General features: G+C 39.9%; 1 protein-coding gene across 1 annotated transcript in view; it reads right to left on the reverse strand.

Moving 5' to 3' along the window:
• The window catches only part of LOC108784256 (collagen alpha-1(XXIV) chain-like), a gene marked incomplete at its 3' end in the record, with an annotated part of 73391 nt that overhangs the window by 36271 nt on the left and 19414 nt on the right, over positions 1-17706 (reverse strand). Inside the window, exons 5-7 of the mRNA XM_018553012.1 lie at positions 12752-12805; positions 3531-3584; positions 904-957 (exon numbers count right to left, since the gene is read on the reverse strand). Coding sequence (XP_018408514.1) covers positions 904-957; positions 3531-3584; positions 12752-12805 — 162 coding nt within the window. The remainder of the gene's footprint in view (positions 1-903; positions 958-3530; positions 3585-12751; positions 12806-17706) is intronic.

Raw genomic sequence — 17706 nt, forward strand, 5'->3', positions numbered from 1 at the left:
TATATATATATATATATATATATTTCCTGACACCAAACACGTTTGTCTCTGCCCATTCGTATGCTGTCATGTATTGGTGTCAGAAAAGGAAAATGACAGATAGGTAAGTATATAATTCTCCGTTATATGTGTCCAAGCTGGGTAACTCCGACAGTTTAGAGTTAGGGACAGCACATTGAAGAGGTAGTGAGCATGCAAGTGTGCACTGAAAGGTTTAATTAGGTAATTTTGTGCTGAATAGAATTAGATTTTTGTATTGATCATTAGGGAGATTTATTATCACTTCCTGTTCAACTGACAACTGTCAGGAAACAGTAAGTAAGGGATAACCACTCTCACAAGAAACAAGCAAGCAATAAAAACTTTTATTGTAGTTGAGTAAGAACTCGGAACACGGGCTGTTTTGCTTGTTATAAACTAACACAAGATGAAAAGTTTTTGGACCCTTAAGGCAGCGGTTTAAAAACTTACAGTTGTTAATTGTTCAACCCACAATCTTGATTCCATCATCCACGCTGGCTTTGTATAGCACCAATAAAATCTGAATTGCTTTACACGAACAGCGTGGATGGGGGAATTCTTTCCCGCCGGGCTATTGTATTGACAGTGGTAGGTGTGACACTGTCGGAATACCCACAGTAACTGTAAATGACTGACTGCAGGCACTGTTCAGCTAACAATTTTCCACCCGGCTTCTTCAATTTGCAGATCAAAATATGTTGGGTTGGAGGCTGCCAACAGAACCTCCTACGGAGCAAAATTTGCTCTGTTTATGGCCAGCAGGATAAGGACTTTAGTTGGTTGCTCAGTATGGGATTATTAAAACATATATATTCAATAGAATCAGTTCTTCATATTATAAAATTATTTATAAACATTTAATATTATAAATATTTATACAACCTGTCGACCAGATGGTCCATGATCTCCTAGCAATCCCATGGGCCCTTGATCTCCCTACAACACAGGAAGCATAATAGAGAACTTGAGTAATGTGCACATACTGAACAGTGATTAGGCATTACAAAATCATTACATAATAGTAACAAAAGAACAGAATAAATAACCTTGGGTTATAAGCGGTATCTTGCTACTTAAAACTATGACACTTTTTTTTTTTTAAGAAGTAGCCAAATAGTGAGTCCTGCTGCTTTACAACACATACAGTATATCCTGGAATAAGATCATACAGGGCACTGCATGGGGTTTATAAACTTTATTTGTGTAGATATCCTCTGAGTGTTCTGGTTTCACTGACAATCCAAAAACTTACTGTTTGGTTCACAGGCATTTATAGGCACTAGAAGGTTGCCAAGTGAGCCTCTTGCTTGAAAAAGCACTGGAGTTAAGTGCAAAAGGAGAGATCTTATAATGGACCTTGCTGTCTACAACAACTAATCCCTATTTTCTATTAGATCTCGACTCACCTAGAGGAAGGTGATAACGGTCAGTGTTCTCAATGCAGAAGCAAATTCTCATGAGATCTTCAGCTTCTTCCAGGATCCCACAAGAATGCTGAATGTTAAAAATGGTAAGGTTTTTGTTTTTTCTTGGTAATATTTTTTTAAGCCTTGCAATTTAGTAATGTATATAATGTTTAGACCTTAGTTTTTGTGGACTGCGATCTCTGCCTTAAATTTTGGGATCAGACGATGTGGTGCTAAATCGTCCGTGAAGTCTTTTTTATTTTAGAGTTTCTCCTTCTTATCCTTCCACCCAAAGACTTGCATATTCTTTACAATACACGTAGGGTTGCTTTCTACTGCAAGCTTTTACCCATACATTATGTGAGGTAGACACTTCCCCACACAGTGATATCTTGTAGTGGAAAGAATCTGTGCTCACTGTAAAAAAAAAGGTGGGTCTCTGATCCCGGGGAGGATGAAAGGTAGACATAGGAGCAGACGTAAAGCTTGTGGAACACTTGCGGCCTCTGAGTTCCTGGTGCCCAGTTCTGATGAATCTTTACCTCACTGCTAAATAAAAAATGTAAGCATGATGGCTAACTGTAACACTCAGGAAAATATCATGGCTACTGACTCAATCAGTGACCTTTGTCTCTGTGGGGCTTGTGGGAGCCATTGAACTTAGAAATAGCTAACATCTCATAACCGGCATAGAACTTGGAGGCACAGGACCGCATATATAATTTTCAGATCCAACCAAAGCACATTTGAAAACAAGCTGATAACTATTTTAAATTATATAATGTATTGCTAACTGCTATATATAAGCAATGGCAGCTTATGGGATAAAACTACATAGTGATCCACAATTAATATCAGGTAATTGATTAATTGTGCTGTCATCCACTATTACTTGTATTCAACAAGGATGAAGGTTGCAGACCTGGATGCGAAGCAAATCCAGTACTTTCTGAGTTACAATTATTTATTTATATAGTTCCAACATATTCCGCAGTGCTGTACAATCATTTAGACAAGACAAGACAAGTAAGAAACACTGACAAGCATCATTGATATACAGAAAGAGTAGTTCAGGAGGACCCTGCCCAAATGAGCTTACAGTCTAAGCGGAAAGGGACCAAAGACACAGGTTGGGAAGGGGAGATTACAGATGTATACCAAATAAAATAGGAGGGGATTTGGAAGTACTGAAAAATGGAAGCAGAAGGGGGAAGGTTGTATAGGTTAAGAAATCAACGGGAGAGCTGATACGCTTCTCTAAAAGTCCGCTTTGAGGGATTTTTTAAAGCCCTATAGGGATGGTGAGAGCCTGATGTGGCATAAGAGACAATTCCATAAGGTGGGGCAGCCCTGGTGAGGTCCTGTAGACGAGAGTTGGGTGTGCGGGCGACTGAGCAGGATAGTCTCAGGTCATTAGTGGAACGAAGGGGCCGATTTAGAGTACATTTTCTAATCGGGGATGAAATGTAAGCCAGAGCGTGGTTATGCAGAGTTTTGTAGGTAAGGCTGAGAAGTTTGAAGGGTATCCTAAAAATACTGAGTTACTGACCAACATCCAGGGAACTAGTATCTTCAGGAGTTCTTCTGTCACTCTGACTCTCCTATTTTGCTTACACGGGGATAGAGCTGAACAGTGGTCAGCTACAGAAAATCCTCTTTTAGCCCCCTGGCTTTACATTACCACATCTGCCCGGATTACACAGTACAGATGCACACACCACTGTGCCCACACATCATGTTATGAGCACCATGTTTTACAGGATGCCAGCAGGGAAGAGGAACAACCTGTGATGTCAAGTTTCCTGCAAGAAGAGTGCTAGATTTAAGTATGTATAAAGAGATTTTAAAAAATTGCTGTGTGTGGGGGTTGGGGGACAGGCTTCAGGGAGGGGCCCACAAAAGCCAGAGTTGAGCTTTAACCCCATGCAGCTGACTACCAGAGTTCTTAATGCTGGGAGGCGGCGGGCTTTATTATTTGTGTGGAATGATCCAATAACACAGTGAGAAGTATAACAATACCTCTAGTCCAAAGCAAAACAAGCAAGGGCAAACACCCACCACCAAAATTACTGCACAGATCAAAGAAATGATATGTGTCATTACCTTCATGCCAGGTGGAGCTTGTCCAGGTGATAATCCAGGATCCCCTTTTGGACCCTGAAAAAGAGATCAAAGATTCTTTGTAAATATACAAGTTAAAAGAACGGCATCTTTTTTGGTTTTGTTGATGTTTTCTTTCATGAAACGACTTCTAAGAAACGTTTCCGTGGAATAGCAAGAAAGTAGCTATTCCCACATCTTAGTTCCCCAGTTATTACATGTGTGATGTGGGATAGGCAGCTCTTTTTTCTCCCCTCTATAAATTGCTCTGCCATAAGCTATAAACAAGAGCATTTTCCTTTACAGGGTGCACGCAGAATGCTCGCACCAAACTACAGCTACTTTAAAGCAATGAACTCCACTCAATTTGTCTGTTTATTGAATAGGGTTCAATGACAAACATTTTTTTTAAAACGTGTTTATGTGTTGCACACTTTTGTTTTTCCAGTGAGAATCATCATATTGTGAGCATCTAAATGATTGTAGACATACTTTTCTGGTTAAGGATCTAACACCAGATGCCCAGTATTTTCATAATCAACAACTGCTATGCCCCCGGCAGTGCTACCTGCTGGTAAAACCTAGTGTTGAACATGTCTTGGTGAGAAATGACATCCTATTGAAGGGGATGTGTACTGAGAGAAAAATGGAAGCTCTCATTGCTGGACTTTTACTGAAAATTCTAGATGCCTGGCTGTCTCTGGGTTCAATAATTTCTGAATCACTGACCAGGAGCAATAATGCAGCAAGTAAAGTCAAAGTGAGCGAGTTTTGGGACAGTACTTACATATTTTAAACAAGCAGGAAAAGCACTTTAAAACAAACTTCATTTACTTCTGTAGCTATAAGAAATGTTCAAAGTTCACAACAGAAGCACTAAAATTTCAGCTTTTTATCTATGAGAGCAGATCTTGCCAGCCTGCCAGCCCTCTAATGTAAACAAACAGCAGGAGCTTTCCAACCCTGCACTCACACCGGCAAGTGTCATGTTTGCGCGTGTTCGTGTGCCACGTCTGCCGTGCTCCCCCTTTCCGTTTAATAGGGCCTGCACACGCGCCAAACAGAACGCATAGGTGTAAATGCGGGCTAAGCTGTAAGAAAACAACTGGAACCTGGATTTAGAGTCTTTGAGAATTAATTATTTTACAGTACAAACAGCTAGAGAGGTGATTGAGGGCTTGCTTTAATGCTGCTTGTCAAATATATGCTAATAGGTTAATGTCGATAGTCTGGGCACAAGTGCATTTTAAAGCGAACTCCAGGGCAGAAAATAGCAAACAATCCTTTTTTGAGCCAGCTAAAGTCTGGACATTTGATGTCTCCTAGTCCTCTTCCTTCACTTCAGTAGTGCAGTGAGTGGTCTTCTATGATGCAGAGAATGGTGCCACCAAAAGACATGGATGAAGTTCTCTGCATCATTCTCCTATAAGCCTAGTCACCTTGATGAGGAGCCCCCAGAGGAAGGTCCTCGTAGCCCTGTGCTCACCAGACGTTAGTTGAATAGAGTAATTCAATCCATAAAGAAGAGCAGCAGCCAGGATTGGAAGACTGCAGCGCTGGAGCATAGAGACCATGAATAGTTTTTTTGTTTTTAAATACTGAAGTAGCCAGTAAACTACCATTTTCAGAAGAGTATGTCAGCATTGGCAGAGCTTCAGTGACAACTGAAAATTTTTAGATTTCCCATCACTTTAATGTCTCGATGACAGTGGTCATGGTCATCAGGGACACAGACAATAGAAACCTGACAGAGGACCTTGCATCCATCAAAATAAAAAAAGTTTTGACTTGTGACTTTCTTTTAAACATATTTAGAATTAGTAAATTTTGGAAATTTGCTGGGCCACCAGGATACCTTGACAATAAAGCAAGCTTCTATTACGGCATCGACAATGTGTATGAACTTAAAAAAAAAAGACCTCAAACCTCTTAATTTTCACGATGTTTAAGGAAAAGTTACGAGAAGGGTTTCTAGGAATAAACACACAGACACTGAAAGACAGAATTCATTCCAGATTGTTGTTGCTTATTTTGCACTCTGCAATCATAAAACCACTACAAATACTAAATTCCATCTCTCTGCATCCTTACCCACAGCAGTCTTCACAGCTCGCTTCACTTATAATCATCACAAATTACAAACTACTTTTTGAGCGCAATATATATATACATATATATATATATATATATACAGTATACAGTATATACACACAGTATATGTATACCTATATAGTGAGTCTCTCAAATACCACTGAGAAATGTTTGCATCAACCACAATAATTGTATGTAGTGTGTAAGGCCAGTTTGTGGTGGGTGCATATTAGAGTTGTTGGATAGCTTTATGAGAATTGTGCAATTACGTGTCTATATGCTGATCAATTTCCTGCAATTTTGTCTTTTTTTGCAGATGCGCTGTGGTGCTATTCATTCTTAATAGCACCTGAAACACACCTGACAAATGTACCAAACATTTTGGCTCAGCGTGTTTTGTTTTTTTTTTAAAAGGTGCACGCACCTCTCTACCACCATTGTAACGTGCTGGGCAGCCCATTCATTTTAAAAAGGGAAGAATTATGAAAACAAGCACTTAACCCTTGCAGTAAGGGGGTAGCCCCACTGCGAGGGTTATGAATAATTCCGCCCGAAGTGTACATGTGAACCAGGGAGTCGTGCACTCGCAACAAAACAGTTAAGAATTGCATAGTACATGACGCTTTTTATTTGCACTAAACTTAATTTTTTTCCCCAGAACAACCTTTTCGAGAAATTATCTCTCTCTATCTCTATCGCTCTCCCTCTCTCACCCTCTCTCTCGCTCTCTCGTCAAAATAGTTCTAAAGAAATTTAACAAAATGCCTCCTGGTAACGAGGTCACATTGATAACAGATTCCACTAACCTTCTACTGCGGCAGGTAACCAGTAGAGCCCCTGTTGTACTATAAATGCCAGAATGTGCTTCCTGGACCCTGTAGTTTAGTTTTAACAGCAATAAAGCGGGGCATTTCAAACCCAACAAATAGCGCTAACAACAGGAAAAATATTATTATAATAATAATATAAGAATATTAGAATTAATATTATTCAACCTCAAAATATAATATTAATGTACTATGATTCCAAAATGGACCCCAAAGTGTAATTTCAAATTAACCCCTAACCCTTAGCAATGACCTAAATTCTAAACATAATATCTAATTTTGTTTTAGATACAGCGGGCAAAGGTTAGGAGCTCTTAAATGATTTATTGTTCCCTGTGACAAGTACTAGCCTACCAGTGGGCTGAATGCTAGAAAATGAATACATTCCCCCATCCACGCTGAACAGAATGGATGCTAAACAGTGTGGAAGGAGGAATCTCTACCTGGCTGCTATTGGATTCAGAAAGCCACAACACCCACGACTGTTTGAATCGCGGAACAGTGCCTGCAGCTAATAGGATGCACTGCAGTCACTGTTCACCCGAGTATTTTCCACACGGCTCAGTTGATTTTTAAATCAAGTTTTGTTGAGCTGTGACCAACAGAGCCACCCATGGCTTGCATTTCAGATGATTCTGCAGGAATGGGCTGATATTCGAGCCGTGTTTGGGTAGTGTAAGGCAGCTTGGTATTTGTTTCCTACCCTGTGACACGAGGGATGAGAAATTAGGGGAATTAGACTTACCAGGACTTGAAAGGACTTGCAGCATTAAAAGCCTCACATAGGTTCTAATCGTTCCCCGCTATGTCCATGACCAGTAAAGGTTTTGCTGGAATTCTGTTCCCAGACACTATGTTATGGATTCACATGCAGAGCCACTGTGACAAAGATGGGATGAGTAGCGATCTGCCCATCTATGGTCTACTGTATCCGACTTAGACAACGCAAATAGAAGCTAACAAGAGAACTCCTAGTTACTATATGAATGGTTCACCCTTTATTTAAAGTTGAAAACACCTTTGTGGGTTCTTGTAGACAGGCCGTTATTTGCATCTGAGCTGCTTTTCTTCCACATAAAGATATGAATTAAAAAGTAACTCAAGGGAAGCTCAGTGCAACTTAGAAGAAGTTTGAGTCAACTAAGTAGCAGTTCAGTGCAATTCAGAAGCTGCTTAGTACAACTCAAAAACAGCTCAGTACAACTCAGAAGCAGTTCAGTACAAATCTGAAGCAGTTTAGCGCAACTCAGAAACTGCACAGTGCAACTCAGAAGCAGCTCAGTTCAACTCAGAAGCTACTCAGTGCAACCCAGAAGCAGTTAAGTGCAACTCAGAAGCAGCTCAGTTCAACTCAGAAGCTGCTCAGCGCAACCCAGAAGCAGTTAAGTGTAACTCAGAAGCAGTTCAGTGCATCTCAGAAGCAGCTCGGTAGAAATCAGAAGCAGTTCAGTGCAAATCAGAAGCAGCCTGTTGCAACTCAGAAGCAGCCTGTTGCAACTCAGAAGCAGCCTGTTGCAACTCAGAAGCAGCTCAGTCCAACTCATTTATTATTATGTATGGGTGACTAACCAACTTCCTTATCTAGTCTAAAAGCCAATCCATCCCCAGAGGGCTGCTTTGCACCACTTTGTTATCTTGCCATATTTGTTATCTTGACATGGCAAGAAGGTGAGAGAATGGCGCATGATTGAAAATCTGTGTTTCTTATGGCTGGATTTAGTGGTCATTCAGACCTTGTGATGGGAGGAGCCAAAGTGGTACTCAAGGGAGTGGCCTCAGACAAAAAGGAGTAACCAATACTGACTTTTTTCAAAAAAGGTCGGTATTTGCATACTAAAATGGGAGCCTGATTCAAAGCGTGCACAGCTCATTTTGGGTAAGCCGGCATCATGAAGATTAAGCATGTTTCACTGCACAGCATTTTCTGCCAGGTTTGCAGAGTCCAGTCACATGCAATGAGTGCGCACAATACCCTGCATCTGACAGTTCAAGGATGAACCTGACAGCACCTCAGTGAAGCGCTTCACACTTTGCTAAGCAGTAATTGCAGCCAAAGCTCATGATCCCTTGTGAGTTTTACAACAAGAAAGTAGAGATAAGGTAAGTGGGAAGGGTTTAATCGCATTACATTGGGGATTAGTTCACATACTGGCCCAGCTGTTTCATCTCGCACGGGAAGACTTCATGTAAGGTTATAATATTTTTATCTTTGTGTACTTAAAAAACCCTTTTGTATTAGGGATCTGTGAGCTGAGCGCTTTGTTACGGCTGTTTAACACATGCTCAGCTTATTATTACAAGCACATGCGACACATTGCTCTCCAATAGCCAGACAACACAATTACTTCACTTCAAAGCCTTTGACTGTGACTGGCTGCAATTCAGTGAATGAAATGAAGACATATGTCTCAGAAACCACAACAAAGTCCCCGTCTGTTTCCACATTGGATTGTGTCTTACGAACCAGAGCTTTTCAGTCCGGCAGAAGGCAAGGGGAGCCTTAGATTATCAGCAATTGCCCCCCCCTCATAAAATTTCAATCACCCTCTTGTTACCGTAAAGAAATCTGTGTACTTCCTACTTCTGGAAATGCTGCACCCCTGGCCCTTATGGTGATCTTAAAATAGTATTATACTCCCAAACCTTTTTGAATAATGAATCCAGATTAAACAAATATATATTAAGCAACATAAGTATTTTTATTTTTGCTCAAGCATTTACAGTCATTATATTTCGAAGCAGCTCCAACTCTCTCAGCTGGGCTTCCCTGAACTTCCTGTCCAGTACAGGATAACAAGAGACAGAGCAGTCTCCAGCATCTGCCCATCTACGAGCTTAGAGAACGGAAGCACAGGGAGCAGGGGAAGGGTTTGCCTTGCTGTGCCTGGTGTTTGTGGAGAGACAGCCTACTAGTACTTACAAGGGTGATCCCATAGGACCCTGCAAGGGAAAGGAGCCATGCTAGAACAGGATATTATTATTATTATTATACGTCACTAGTTGCCAGGAGCTGAGCAGGATGTTCTGGCCGGCAACCAGTGACATCAGTGAGCTGGGCGGAACGGGGGATCACCAGGATGCCGGCCTGAGCTCCGTTAGCATGCACCTCCAGCACCCCTTAAAACCCCCCCTCCCGAACGTAAACACCAGCGCCCCCCTCCTCAGGTGACGATTATGCTAGGAACACCCCTGGATTATATCCTTCATATTTGTTTCAGTGCACGTTTACTTTAACCTAAGCCTTTGACCTAGATTGTTCACTTCTCCCGCCTTCTCCAAACTCTTCACCTTTCAGTGAATAGCCCTGTAAATTTCCACCTAGCTCCAAAATCTAACCATTAAAGGAAGCCTCTCCTGAGAAAAATATGGAAGCTGCCAATAATCTCCTTCTGAAAATGTGGTCTCTGGCATCAAGCATTTTGGCGTTATTGACCCGGAACAAGCATGAAGATGAGGAAAGTCAGAGTGCAGTCAGAACTTTGAAACGCCATACTTGCTCCAGGGAAGTGACTTATAAAGGAACCAAAGCCAGTAGATCATCATGACATCCAGGGAACTAATATTTTTAGAAGGAGAGATCAGCAATAGCAGCCTGCATGCTTCCTCATAAAAGGTTTTATTTAACCCAACCCCCTAACCAAACCCTTCACCTCAAGGTACCCCAAACCTAAATTCTGGCACCGGTATTTCACGGAAATGTAAAAAAAAAAAGAAATCACATATGACGCTACTTCCAGTCATTTTCCATGTCTTATGCTTTTCATCACCCTTTCTATTCTGTGAAGTCATTTCTTCTGTCATCTAATCCATTTAGTCTGTCAGTCATTAATAATCAACTATTTCCTAAAGTGAAGCACCAATGATGTGGTCAATTTTGAACAAAGTGAAATCATTGCTCAAACCCGCCAATCAGATTTTAGGTATCTTTTTTAAAGCCCTGGATGTTGTTTGGTCAGACCACTGAAGAATGAAACACTGTATGACCGAATGTTGGTGGACACCTGACCATCACACCGATATGACCTTGTTAGACAGCTCATTCTAAGATTTAATATAGTGTTGGCCATTTCTTTGCATCTCTTTCAGCCTTCATTCTTCTGGGAAGGCTTCCACAAGATTTTGGAGTGTGTCTGTGGCATTTGTGCCCATTCAAGCCAGAACAGCATTTGTGAGGTTCTGATGATGGACAAGAAGACCTGGCTTGTAATAGGGATTCCAATTCATTATAGCAGGGTTGAGGTAAGGTCTCTGTGCAGGCAAACTGAATACCTCCACACTAAACTTATCAAACCATGTCTTTATGGAGCTCGCTGTGTGCACAGAGCATAGTCATGCTAGAACAGAAAAGGAATTTACTCAAACTGTTGCAACTAGACTGAAAGAGCACAATGACTTTGAATGCTGTAGCAATAACAGTACCCTTCAATGGTAACAAAAATAACTCAATAATTTGGAGGGGTGTCCACATATCTTTGGCCACATATTGTAGCAAATTTGCAACGGACTGTTCTTCTGTGCACATCATCACTGCTCCTTGTACTACCTAAATAACCCCAAATTTGTAAGTTAAGGATGTGCAGTGTGAACAACTAAATAATTGTTTAGATAAGCCCTCACACAACAAAACTAGTCAACAAATCAGTGATCTGAGCGGCCTAAATGTGCAATTGTGTGACTTAAACAAAAAACACATAGATCTGTGTGATTTTAAGAGTTTAAAATAGAGATTGAAGGGAATTTATCAAAACTGGAGTAGAGAAAAACTAGAGCAGCTGTGAATGGTAACCAATCAGCCTCTTTCATTTTCAAATCTTGACTAAACAAACTTGAAGAGATAAGCTGATTGGTTGCCATGCATACAGCAGCTCCAGATTTTGTCTGCTCCACTTTTGATCAATTCCCCTTATTGTGTTTAGTGAAATGTGAATGAACAAAACTGAAGCTTGGAGGTGAACATATAATTAATGGCTTTTGGTCAATAATAATTTGACTTTTTTGATAAAATTTAGTTTTTTTAGATAAAATCATGTTTTATATAATATTTTGTAATGTATACACTGCCTGGCTAAAAACAAGTCACTACCTGGATTTAGCTAAGTAAATAGGTAAGAGCCTCCCATTGGATAACTTCTACAGTGATTAATATGTTTCATCTGGCAACAAATTAGGTCATCTGCCTACCTGAATGACCAAGTTTTTCCATCAATGGATTTTTTCATCCCTGATGGCACAGTGTGTATATTCCAAGATGGCAATGTCAGAATTCATCGGGCTCAGATTTTGAAATAGTGGTTCAGGAAGCATGAGACATCATTCTCACACATGGAGTGGCCACCACAGAGTCCAGACCTTAACCCCATTATGAATCTTTGGGATGTGCTGGAGAAGACTTTACGCAGTGGTCCAACTCTCCCATCATCACTACAAGATCTTGGTGAAAAACTAATGTAACTCTGGACAGAAATAAATGTGACATTGCATAAGCTTATCGAAATGATGCCATGGTGAATGCATGCCTTGATCAAAGCTAAAGACGGTCCAACGAAATATTAGAGTGCTCTACTTTGTTTTTGGCCAGGCAGTGTATTAAGCCTTTATTTTGTAACTAATATGTTACATATACAGCCATAAAATTCAGTTTGCAGACCCTGCTGGGCTTTCTGATAGAAGAAGCCAGCACTTTCAGCATGCTTACTGGCATTCAACATATAACTGACTACTGTTAAGCGAGAGGGAGGAGACATTTCCCTAGTCATTCAGTACTCTGTGTGATCTGATCTCTCCTATGTATTAACAAAACTTGTGCTCTCGCCTAGAGCCTTTCACCCGTTGACTGCATGTGTGGTAAATATAAAAACATCATGCACGATATTTCATATTAGGCTGCTTTAAAAAAAATAACATAGTTGTTATAACGATTATAATTAAACAAAAATAAAAAAAATTTTATAAAATAAATTTTTGGGCCCATCTACCAAGCGATTATTCCTTTTTATGGTTTTTCTTTTAATGTAAACACACCCAACAGCATACTGAACACATTAGGTAAAAGTAAACTTCTTCCAGAGTGTGAAAGCTTGGGGGCTTCTTGACAGTTTTCCCCAATATTATCACCCTTTTCCTTGGCAGTGTTTGGGAGAGAAGCTTTCCTGCTTTGAGAATCTTTTCTACTTAATTTAGTTAATATCCTATGATGTAAAAAAAAAAAGCAACCTCCCCTCTAGCATTGAAGCTACAGTCCTATGATTTAGAAGCATCATCATGTGAAACGGCTTGTTGTGCATCTGTTGCATTAGATTCACTTACTTTTGGACCAGGTGGGCCAGGTAATCCAGGATTGCCATGAGGTCCAACCATTCCCTGCAAGACAAAATCCATAATTAAAGCTCAAGTAAATTCTCACAAAACAATTCTTGTTGCAGGTTCGCATTATTCTTGTTAAACATACAATTTTGCCCGTTCATTGCAAAATCTGAACTCCAGATCTCAACTCCAGATATTAAAGACAATTGTGTGCAGCTCTGTGTTCATTGAAACATTTTTAAAGTGACACTAAATTCAGGAGTTAAATGATAAAAATACATTCTAGTACCTTAACTATTATAAAAAATGTATCTTATTTGTGTATCACTATGGTCCCTGTGTGTGTTGTAAAGTAGCCAGCGCTCCAAGCTCACTCCCGTGATGGACTACAATCTCAATACAAATGAGTAAACTAAACATGAGACTTTACAACTTAATCTCTACTGGAGATATTACAATGAGAAACACTTTTTACTATGTATGAGTATTTATTAATTATATTGGTTATATGTGATCTATTTGATATTTAGCACTATATTATTCACAAGGACCATAGGGAGAAAAAGTAGCCCCCCTTTCAGAAGGAAGGACAGTGTCAGCACCAATCCTGAGGTGATTTGCAGATCTACAGCAAAAATAAGCTACATTTGTGTTAATAGTTAAGGTAATTGAATGCATTTTTAAGATTTTACTCCTGAGTTTAGTGTCACTTTTAAGTGCATCCACACCTAAAAAAAAAATCATATTTTGCAGCTTACCAGTCCTTGACCTCCATTCACACCTGAGCCATATATTGCACATTTCCCGAAGTGCAACAACGCTCAACATAAAGATTCCCATTATATTCAACGGAGCCTGTTCACACCTGAGCATCATTCTGCCGCTTGTCATGTAAAAAAATACATGAGCTGTTTTTGGGCAGTATTGCACATTTTTGGCCTCATAGGCTTCAATGGACTTAGCACAATTTTCTGTGCTTTTTTCCCCTAACAACTGGTCATCTATTGCTGGGAGTAGGTGACCAAAATGGAACAAAACTGAGGATTTAGAAGTGTCCATGTTGGATTTGGAGATTTTCATCCGCCTGGTGAGGTGAGGGCCCACAAGAACCTCTATGACCCCAGTGATGCCCATTATGAGAACCACAGCAAGCAGCAGAAGGTCTGGGAAGGAATTGGGCATGACGTTTTACCAGCTTGGGAGCTCCAATAGCACAATATAGAGCATAAGTCATGCTAATGGAATACCAATTAAAATAATATTCTGAAGCAGAATGGTGAGCAGACAACATATCCTCTAAATTAATTACAACAAAAATCTGCGCTCTTGGAAAATGAACTAAAATATTCAAATGGTGGTCCTAAAGCTGCTATGAGAGGTGTTGAATGTGAAAGTATGAAGTGTAGTCACAGCGCTAAAGGTTTTTTGATAAATGTAAAAAATGTTTTTATAAATATATATGAAACAACCTGAATTGACAACCCTGTGAATAAGTCTTCAAAGAGACCTACCACTGTGGGTATGAAGTACCAGAAAACAGGTGTCCATTAAAGACTGAAAAAAATGTGAAAAAATGCTAATGTGCAAACATTCGAAATAAAAACTGGATTCCCCACTAAAATAGGTGAATAAATAATGTTACAGAATATCACAATGTAAAAACCGTAAAATCTAGTATATAAAATGTGAACTAGAAAAATATTAATACATACCATACAATAAATTCATAAATATGTGAAAAAGTGCAAAATAGCAGTGAGAACAGTGAAGCATATGCACCAATCAAGCATGTAATACAAATGAAACAATGAAAACCATAAGTCTTTCCAAAAAGTTCAATCCGTGATGTGAATTTAACCAAAAAATGCACCCAAAAAAATATATATATATATGTATATATATATGAGCAAAAAAAAATATATATCAAAAAGTTATATATAAATATAAAAGAAAAATAAAGATAAAAATATAAATGAAAAGTAGATTATTCTGGTGAAAGTTCCACAACTCTTCTTCACACGATCTGGAGCCCCCAGAGGAGCTTGCTGTCCATATACCATCTACAACTAGCGAGGGGAAGGAGCTGGGATCACTCTAAATTGTATACTGTGGCACAATTCACCAGTTTTTCCAGCACCCGTTGGATTCTGGGGTACATCGGTACAGTGTGCGAAGGAGACATCAATGACTTAATTGAGCTGGGCGGGAAGCCACAAAGAGTGTTACAGGTTGCTAAGAGCTCTTTAACACTGAATGACGACACAGATCTGGAAAAAATACACCAAGATTCAAAGAAGAATACACATGGCTCTTGCATTTAGAAAATATCTGCTTACCCCGGAGTTCAGCTTTAAATAAGCAATACTGGAAAGCTGAGATTTTTTCAGTGCAATTCAATTAGAAATTATATTATGGCTGGTAAAAGTCATATTGAGCTTGCAAGACCCTTTTCCTATAATGACTTTTTAATTCCTAAAGAGCCAACAAACACTGTAGTGCTTAACAGAGTAAATTCCCATCAGCTTACAAACTAAATTCCCAACATCTGTCATATGTGCACAATAGGGACAGTTTGGCCAAATTACTTGCATTTGCCTTGTAGGAAGAGATTCCAGTAGCTGGGGAAAACCCATGCAAACACAGGGAAAAACACAACAACAATGCAGATGATGGGCGGTGTAAAAACCAGGACCCCGGCAGGAGCACCAACCTCTTTGCCCCCTGGTTAGGTAACATCTGACTTAATGCCACCCAGTGAGCACATCAAGTAAACAAGTGACCACATCATATGAGCAGCTGCAAGAATTTGACACAGATCTCTCTACTGTCTTCTACAGCAATGTCAATATGTATGAAAAGTAACTGTTTGAAGAGAAATATACTAGGCTGGATGCCACAGTTTTTGTTATTGTCAAAATTCTACACTCAGGACGGCCTATGGTAAAGAATGATTTGCCTATTTATTAGGGATGCACAGATAACGATACGAATATTTGGGCAAGTACTCGTATACGCCCAAATGCTCCTGATGCCTAGCCCGATAATAGAACTTCCGGTATCAGGAAGCCAGGCGGCGAGTCATTACACGCTGCCCGGCTTCCTGATTGGACGGGAAGCCAGCTCCATGCTTCCTCGTCACCATATGGTTTTCATTGTAATAGTGCAGTGCTGGCAGGGTACAAGTATTTTATGTGGGGATGGTAATGTAAATTCGCATAAAGCCAGCCGCCTGCATGGAGGGAAAGACAAATTAATATGCAACTCAGGATGTGGTCTGTCCAATCCAGGAGCCAGCAGGATTTTTTAGAAGCCTGCTTTATTGACAACAACTTGAGAAAACTTCAAAAGTTAGGCATCAGCTTGAATTTTTTAAGGAGTGTTGGCTTCCTGGCTCCTCGAATTTGTCCAGCCCTGCTATAAACATTCAATGCACCGTGAGGTATCAAACAATAGCTTATACACTGCCTGGACTTAGGTAAAGTAGGTAAGAGTATGATCTGCGGTTTCTTCAGTTGGTCAGGTCTAGATTCAACATCGTTATGTCTTCAAAAAATTAGGTCAGCTGACTACCTGAATATACTGAATAACCAGGTTTTTACATAGATAGATTTTTTGTTCCCCCATGGCACATTGGGCATATTCTAAGAGGACAATGCCAGGATTCATACAACTCTGTGAAAGAGTGGTTCAGGGAGCATAAGACATAATTTTCACACATGGCTTGGCCACCACAGAGCCCAGACCTTAACCCCATTGGGAATCTTTGGGATGTGCTGTAAAAGACTTTACACAGTGGCCCGACTCTCCCATCATCACTACAAGATCTTGGTTAAAAAGGAATGCAACTGAAAGGAAATACATTTTGTGACATTGCATAAGCCTATCAAAATGATGCCACAGCGAGTGCGTGTCGTAATCAGAGCTAAAGGCCGTCCAACAAAATATTAGTGTGTGTGATTTTTTTTTTGGCCAGGCAGTTTATATAAAAATATCTATAGGAAAAACACACATAGGACAACGCTTACATATATTTGTCTACAGTGATACAGATCTTTTATGAACTACTTCATGTATTAGAGGTATCGCCAAGCCTTAGAATTTGCATACTACCTTTAGGATGTGGCTGGAAAAATCTACACATCTATGAGGCATCTTCCAAAAAGTTCTGGAAACAAGATGAAAGCAGCAAGTGGGAACAAGTCATGACCTCTGCACTGACCATTGCCTCATAAAACTCTCATAACTGTCACTTCTGAAGATTGATGCCATTTACTGCTGTGACATGTCCGCTACCTCATTATCATCCTCTGTACAATGTCTTGCAGAACTATCCCGATAAAATACAGCAGGTATGGAAAAGAATAATGCAAAGAACAATGAATATCTGTAATCCAGCAGAGAGCACTCTGAGGGTCAAAAACATTGTGGTTTTCCAAAATGAACAAGATCAAAGTTATGGAAGACTTCAGAGCAACCTTAAAAAACCAAGAAGAAAAATTTCGGACCGTGTGGTATTACTGGTTAGAATTGTCCTACTCTATATGAATCCTGATAAACAAAGAACCTGTTACAATCACTGTTGAGGATGTGATGAACTTCTGATTGGTCCATGGAAGTTATCTCTAATGCTGGATATACTACATCCAGATGGCTGCTGGAGATGCTAAAAATCGTACTTGTATTTACGCCAGATACTACTGTCAGCTTTGATCTTCCAGTCACTACTGTTCTGAGTCTCATACAGTGAAGAGAGTCACTTGCTCTGCCCTTCCTCTCCTCTTTCATTCATAAAACCTGTATGAATTTAACAGAATGCAAGGTGTTCTGTCATTGGACAAGAGACGGTCTGGTCGTTTATTCACCCCTCCTGTCCCTTTGTCCAATCACAACAAATCTTGACCTTGTTTTGACCCTTTCAATGCCTGGGCATAAGGAACACCCCCTAGGGAGCTTAAATG

Source organism: Nanorana parkeri, unplaced genomic scaffold, assembly GCF_000935625.1.
Source record: "Nanorana parkeri isolate BGI_ZX_2015 unplaced genomic scaffold, ASM93562v1 scaffold106, whole genome shotgun sequence".
Classification (NCBI taxonomy): domain Eukaryota; kingdom Metazoa; phylum Chordata; class Amphibia; order Anura; family Dicroglossidae; genus Nanorana; species Nanorana parkeri.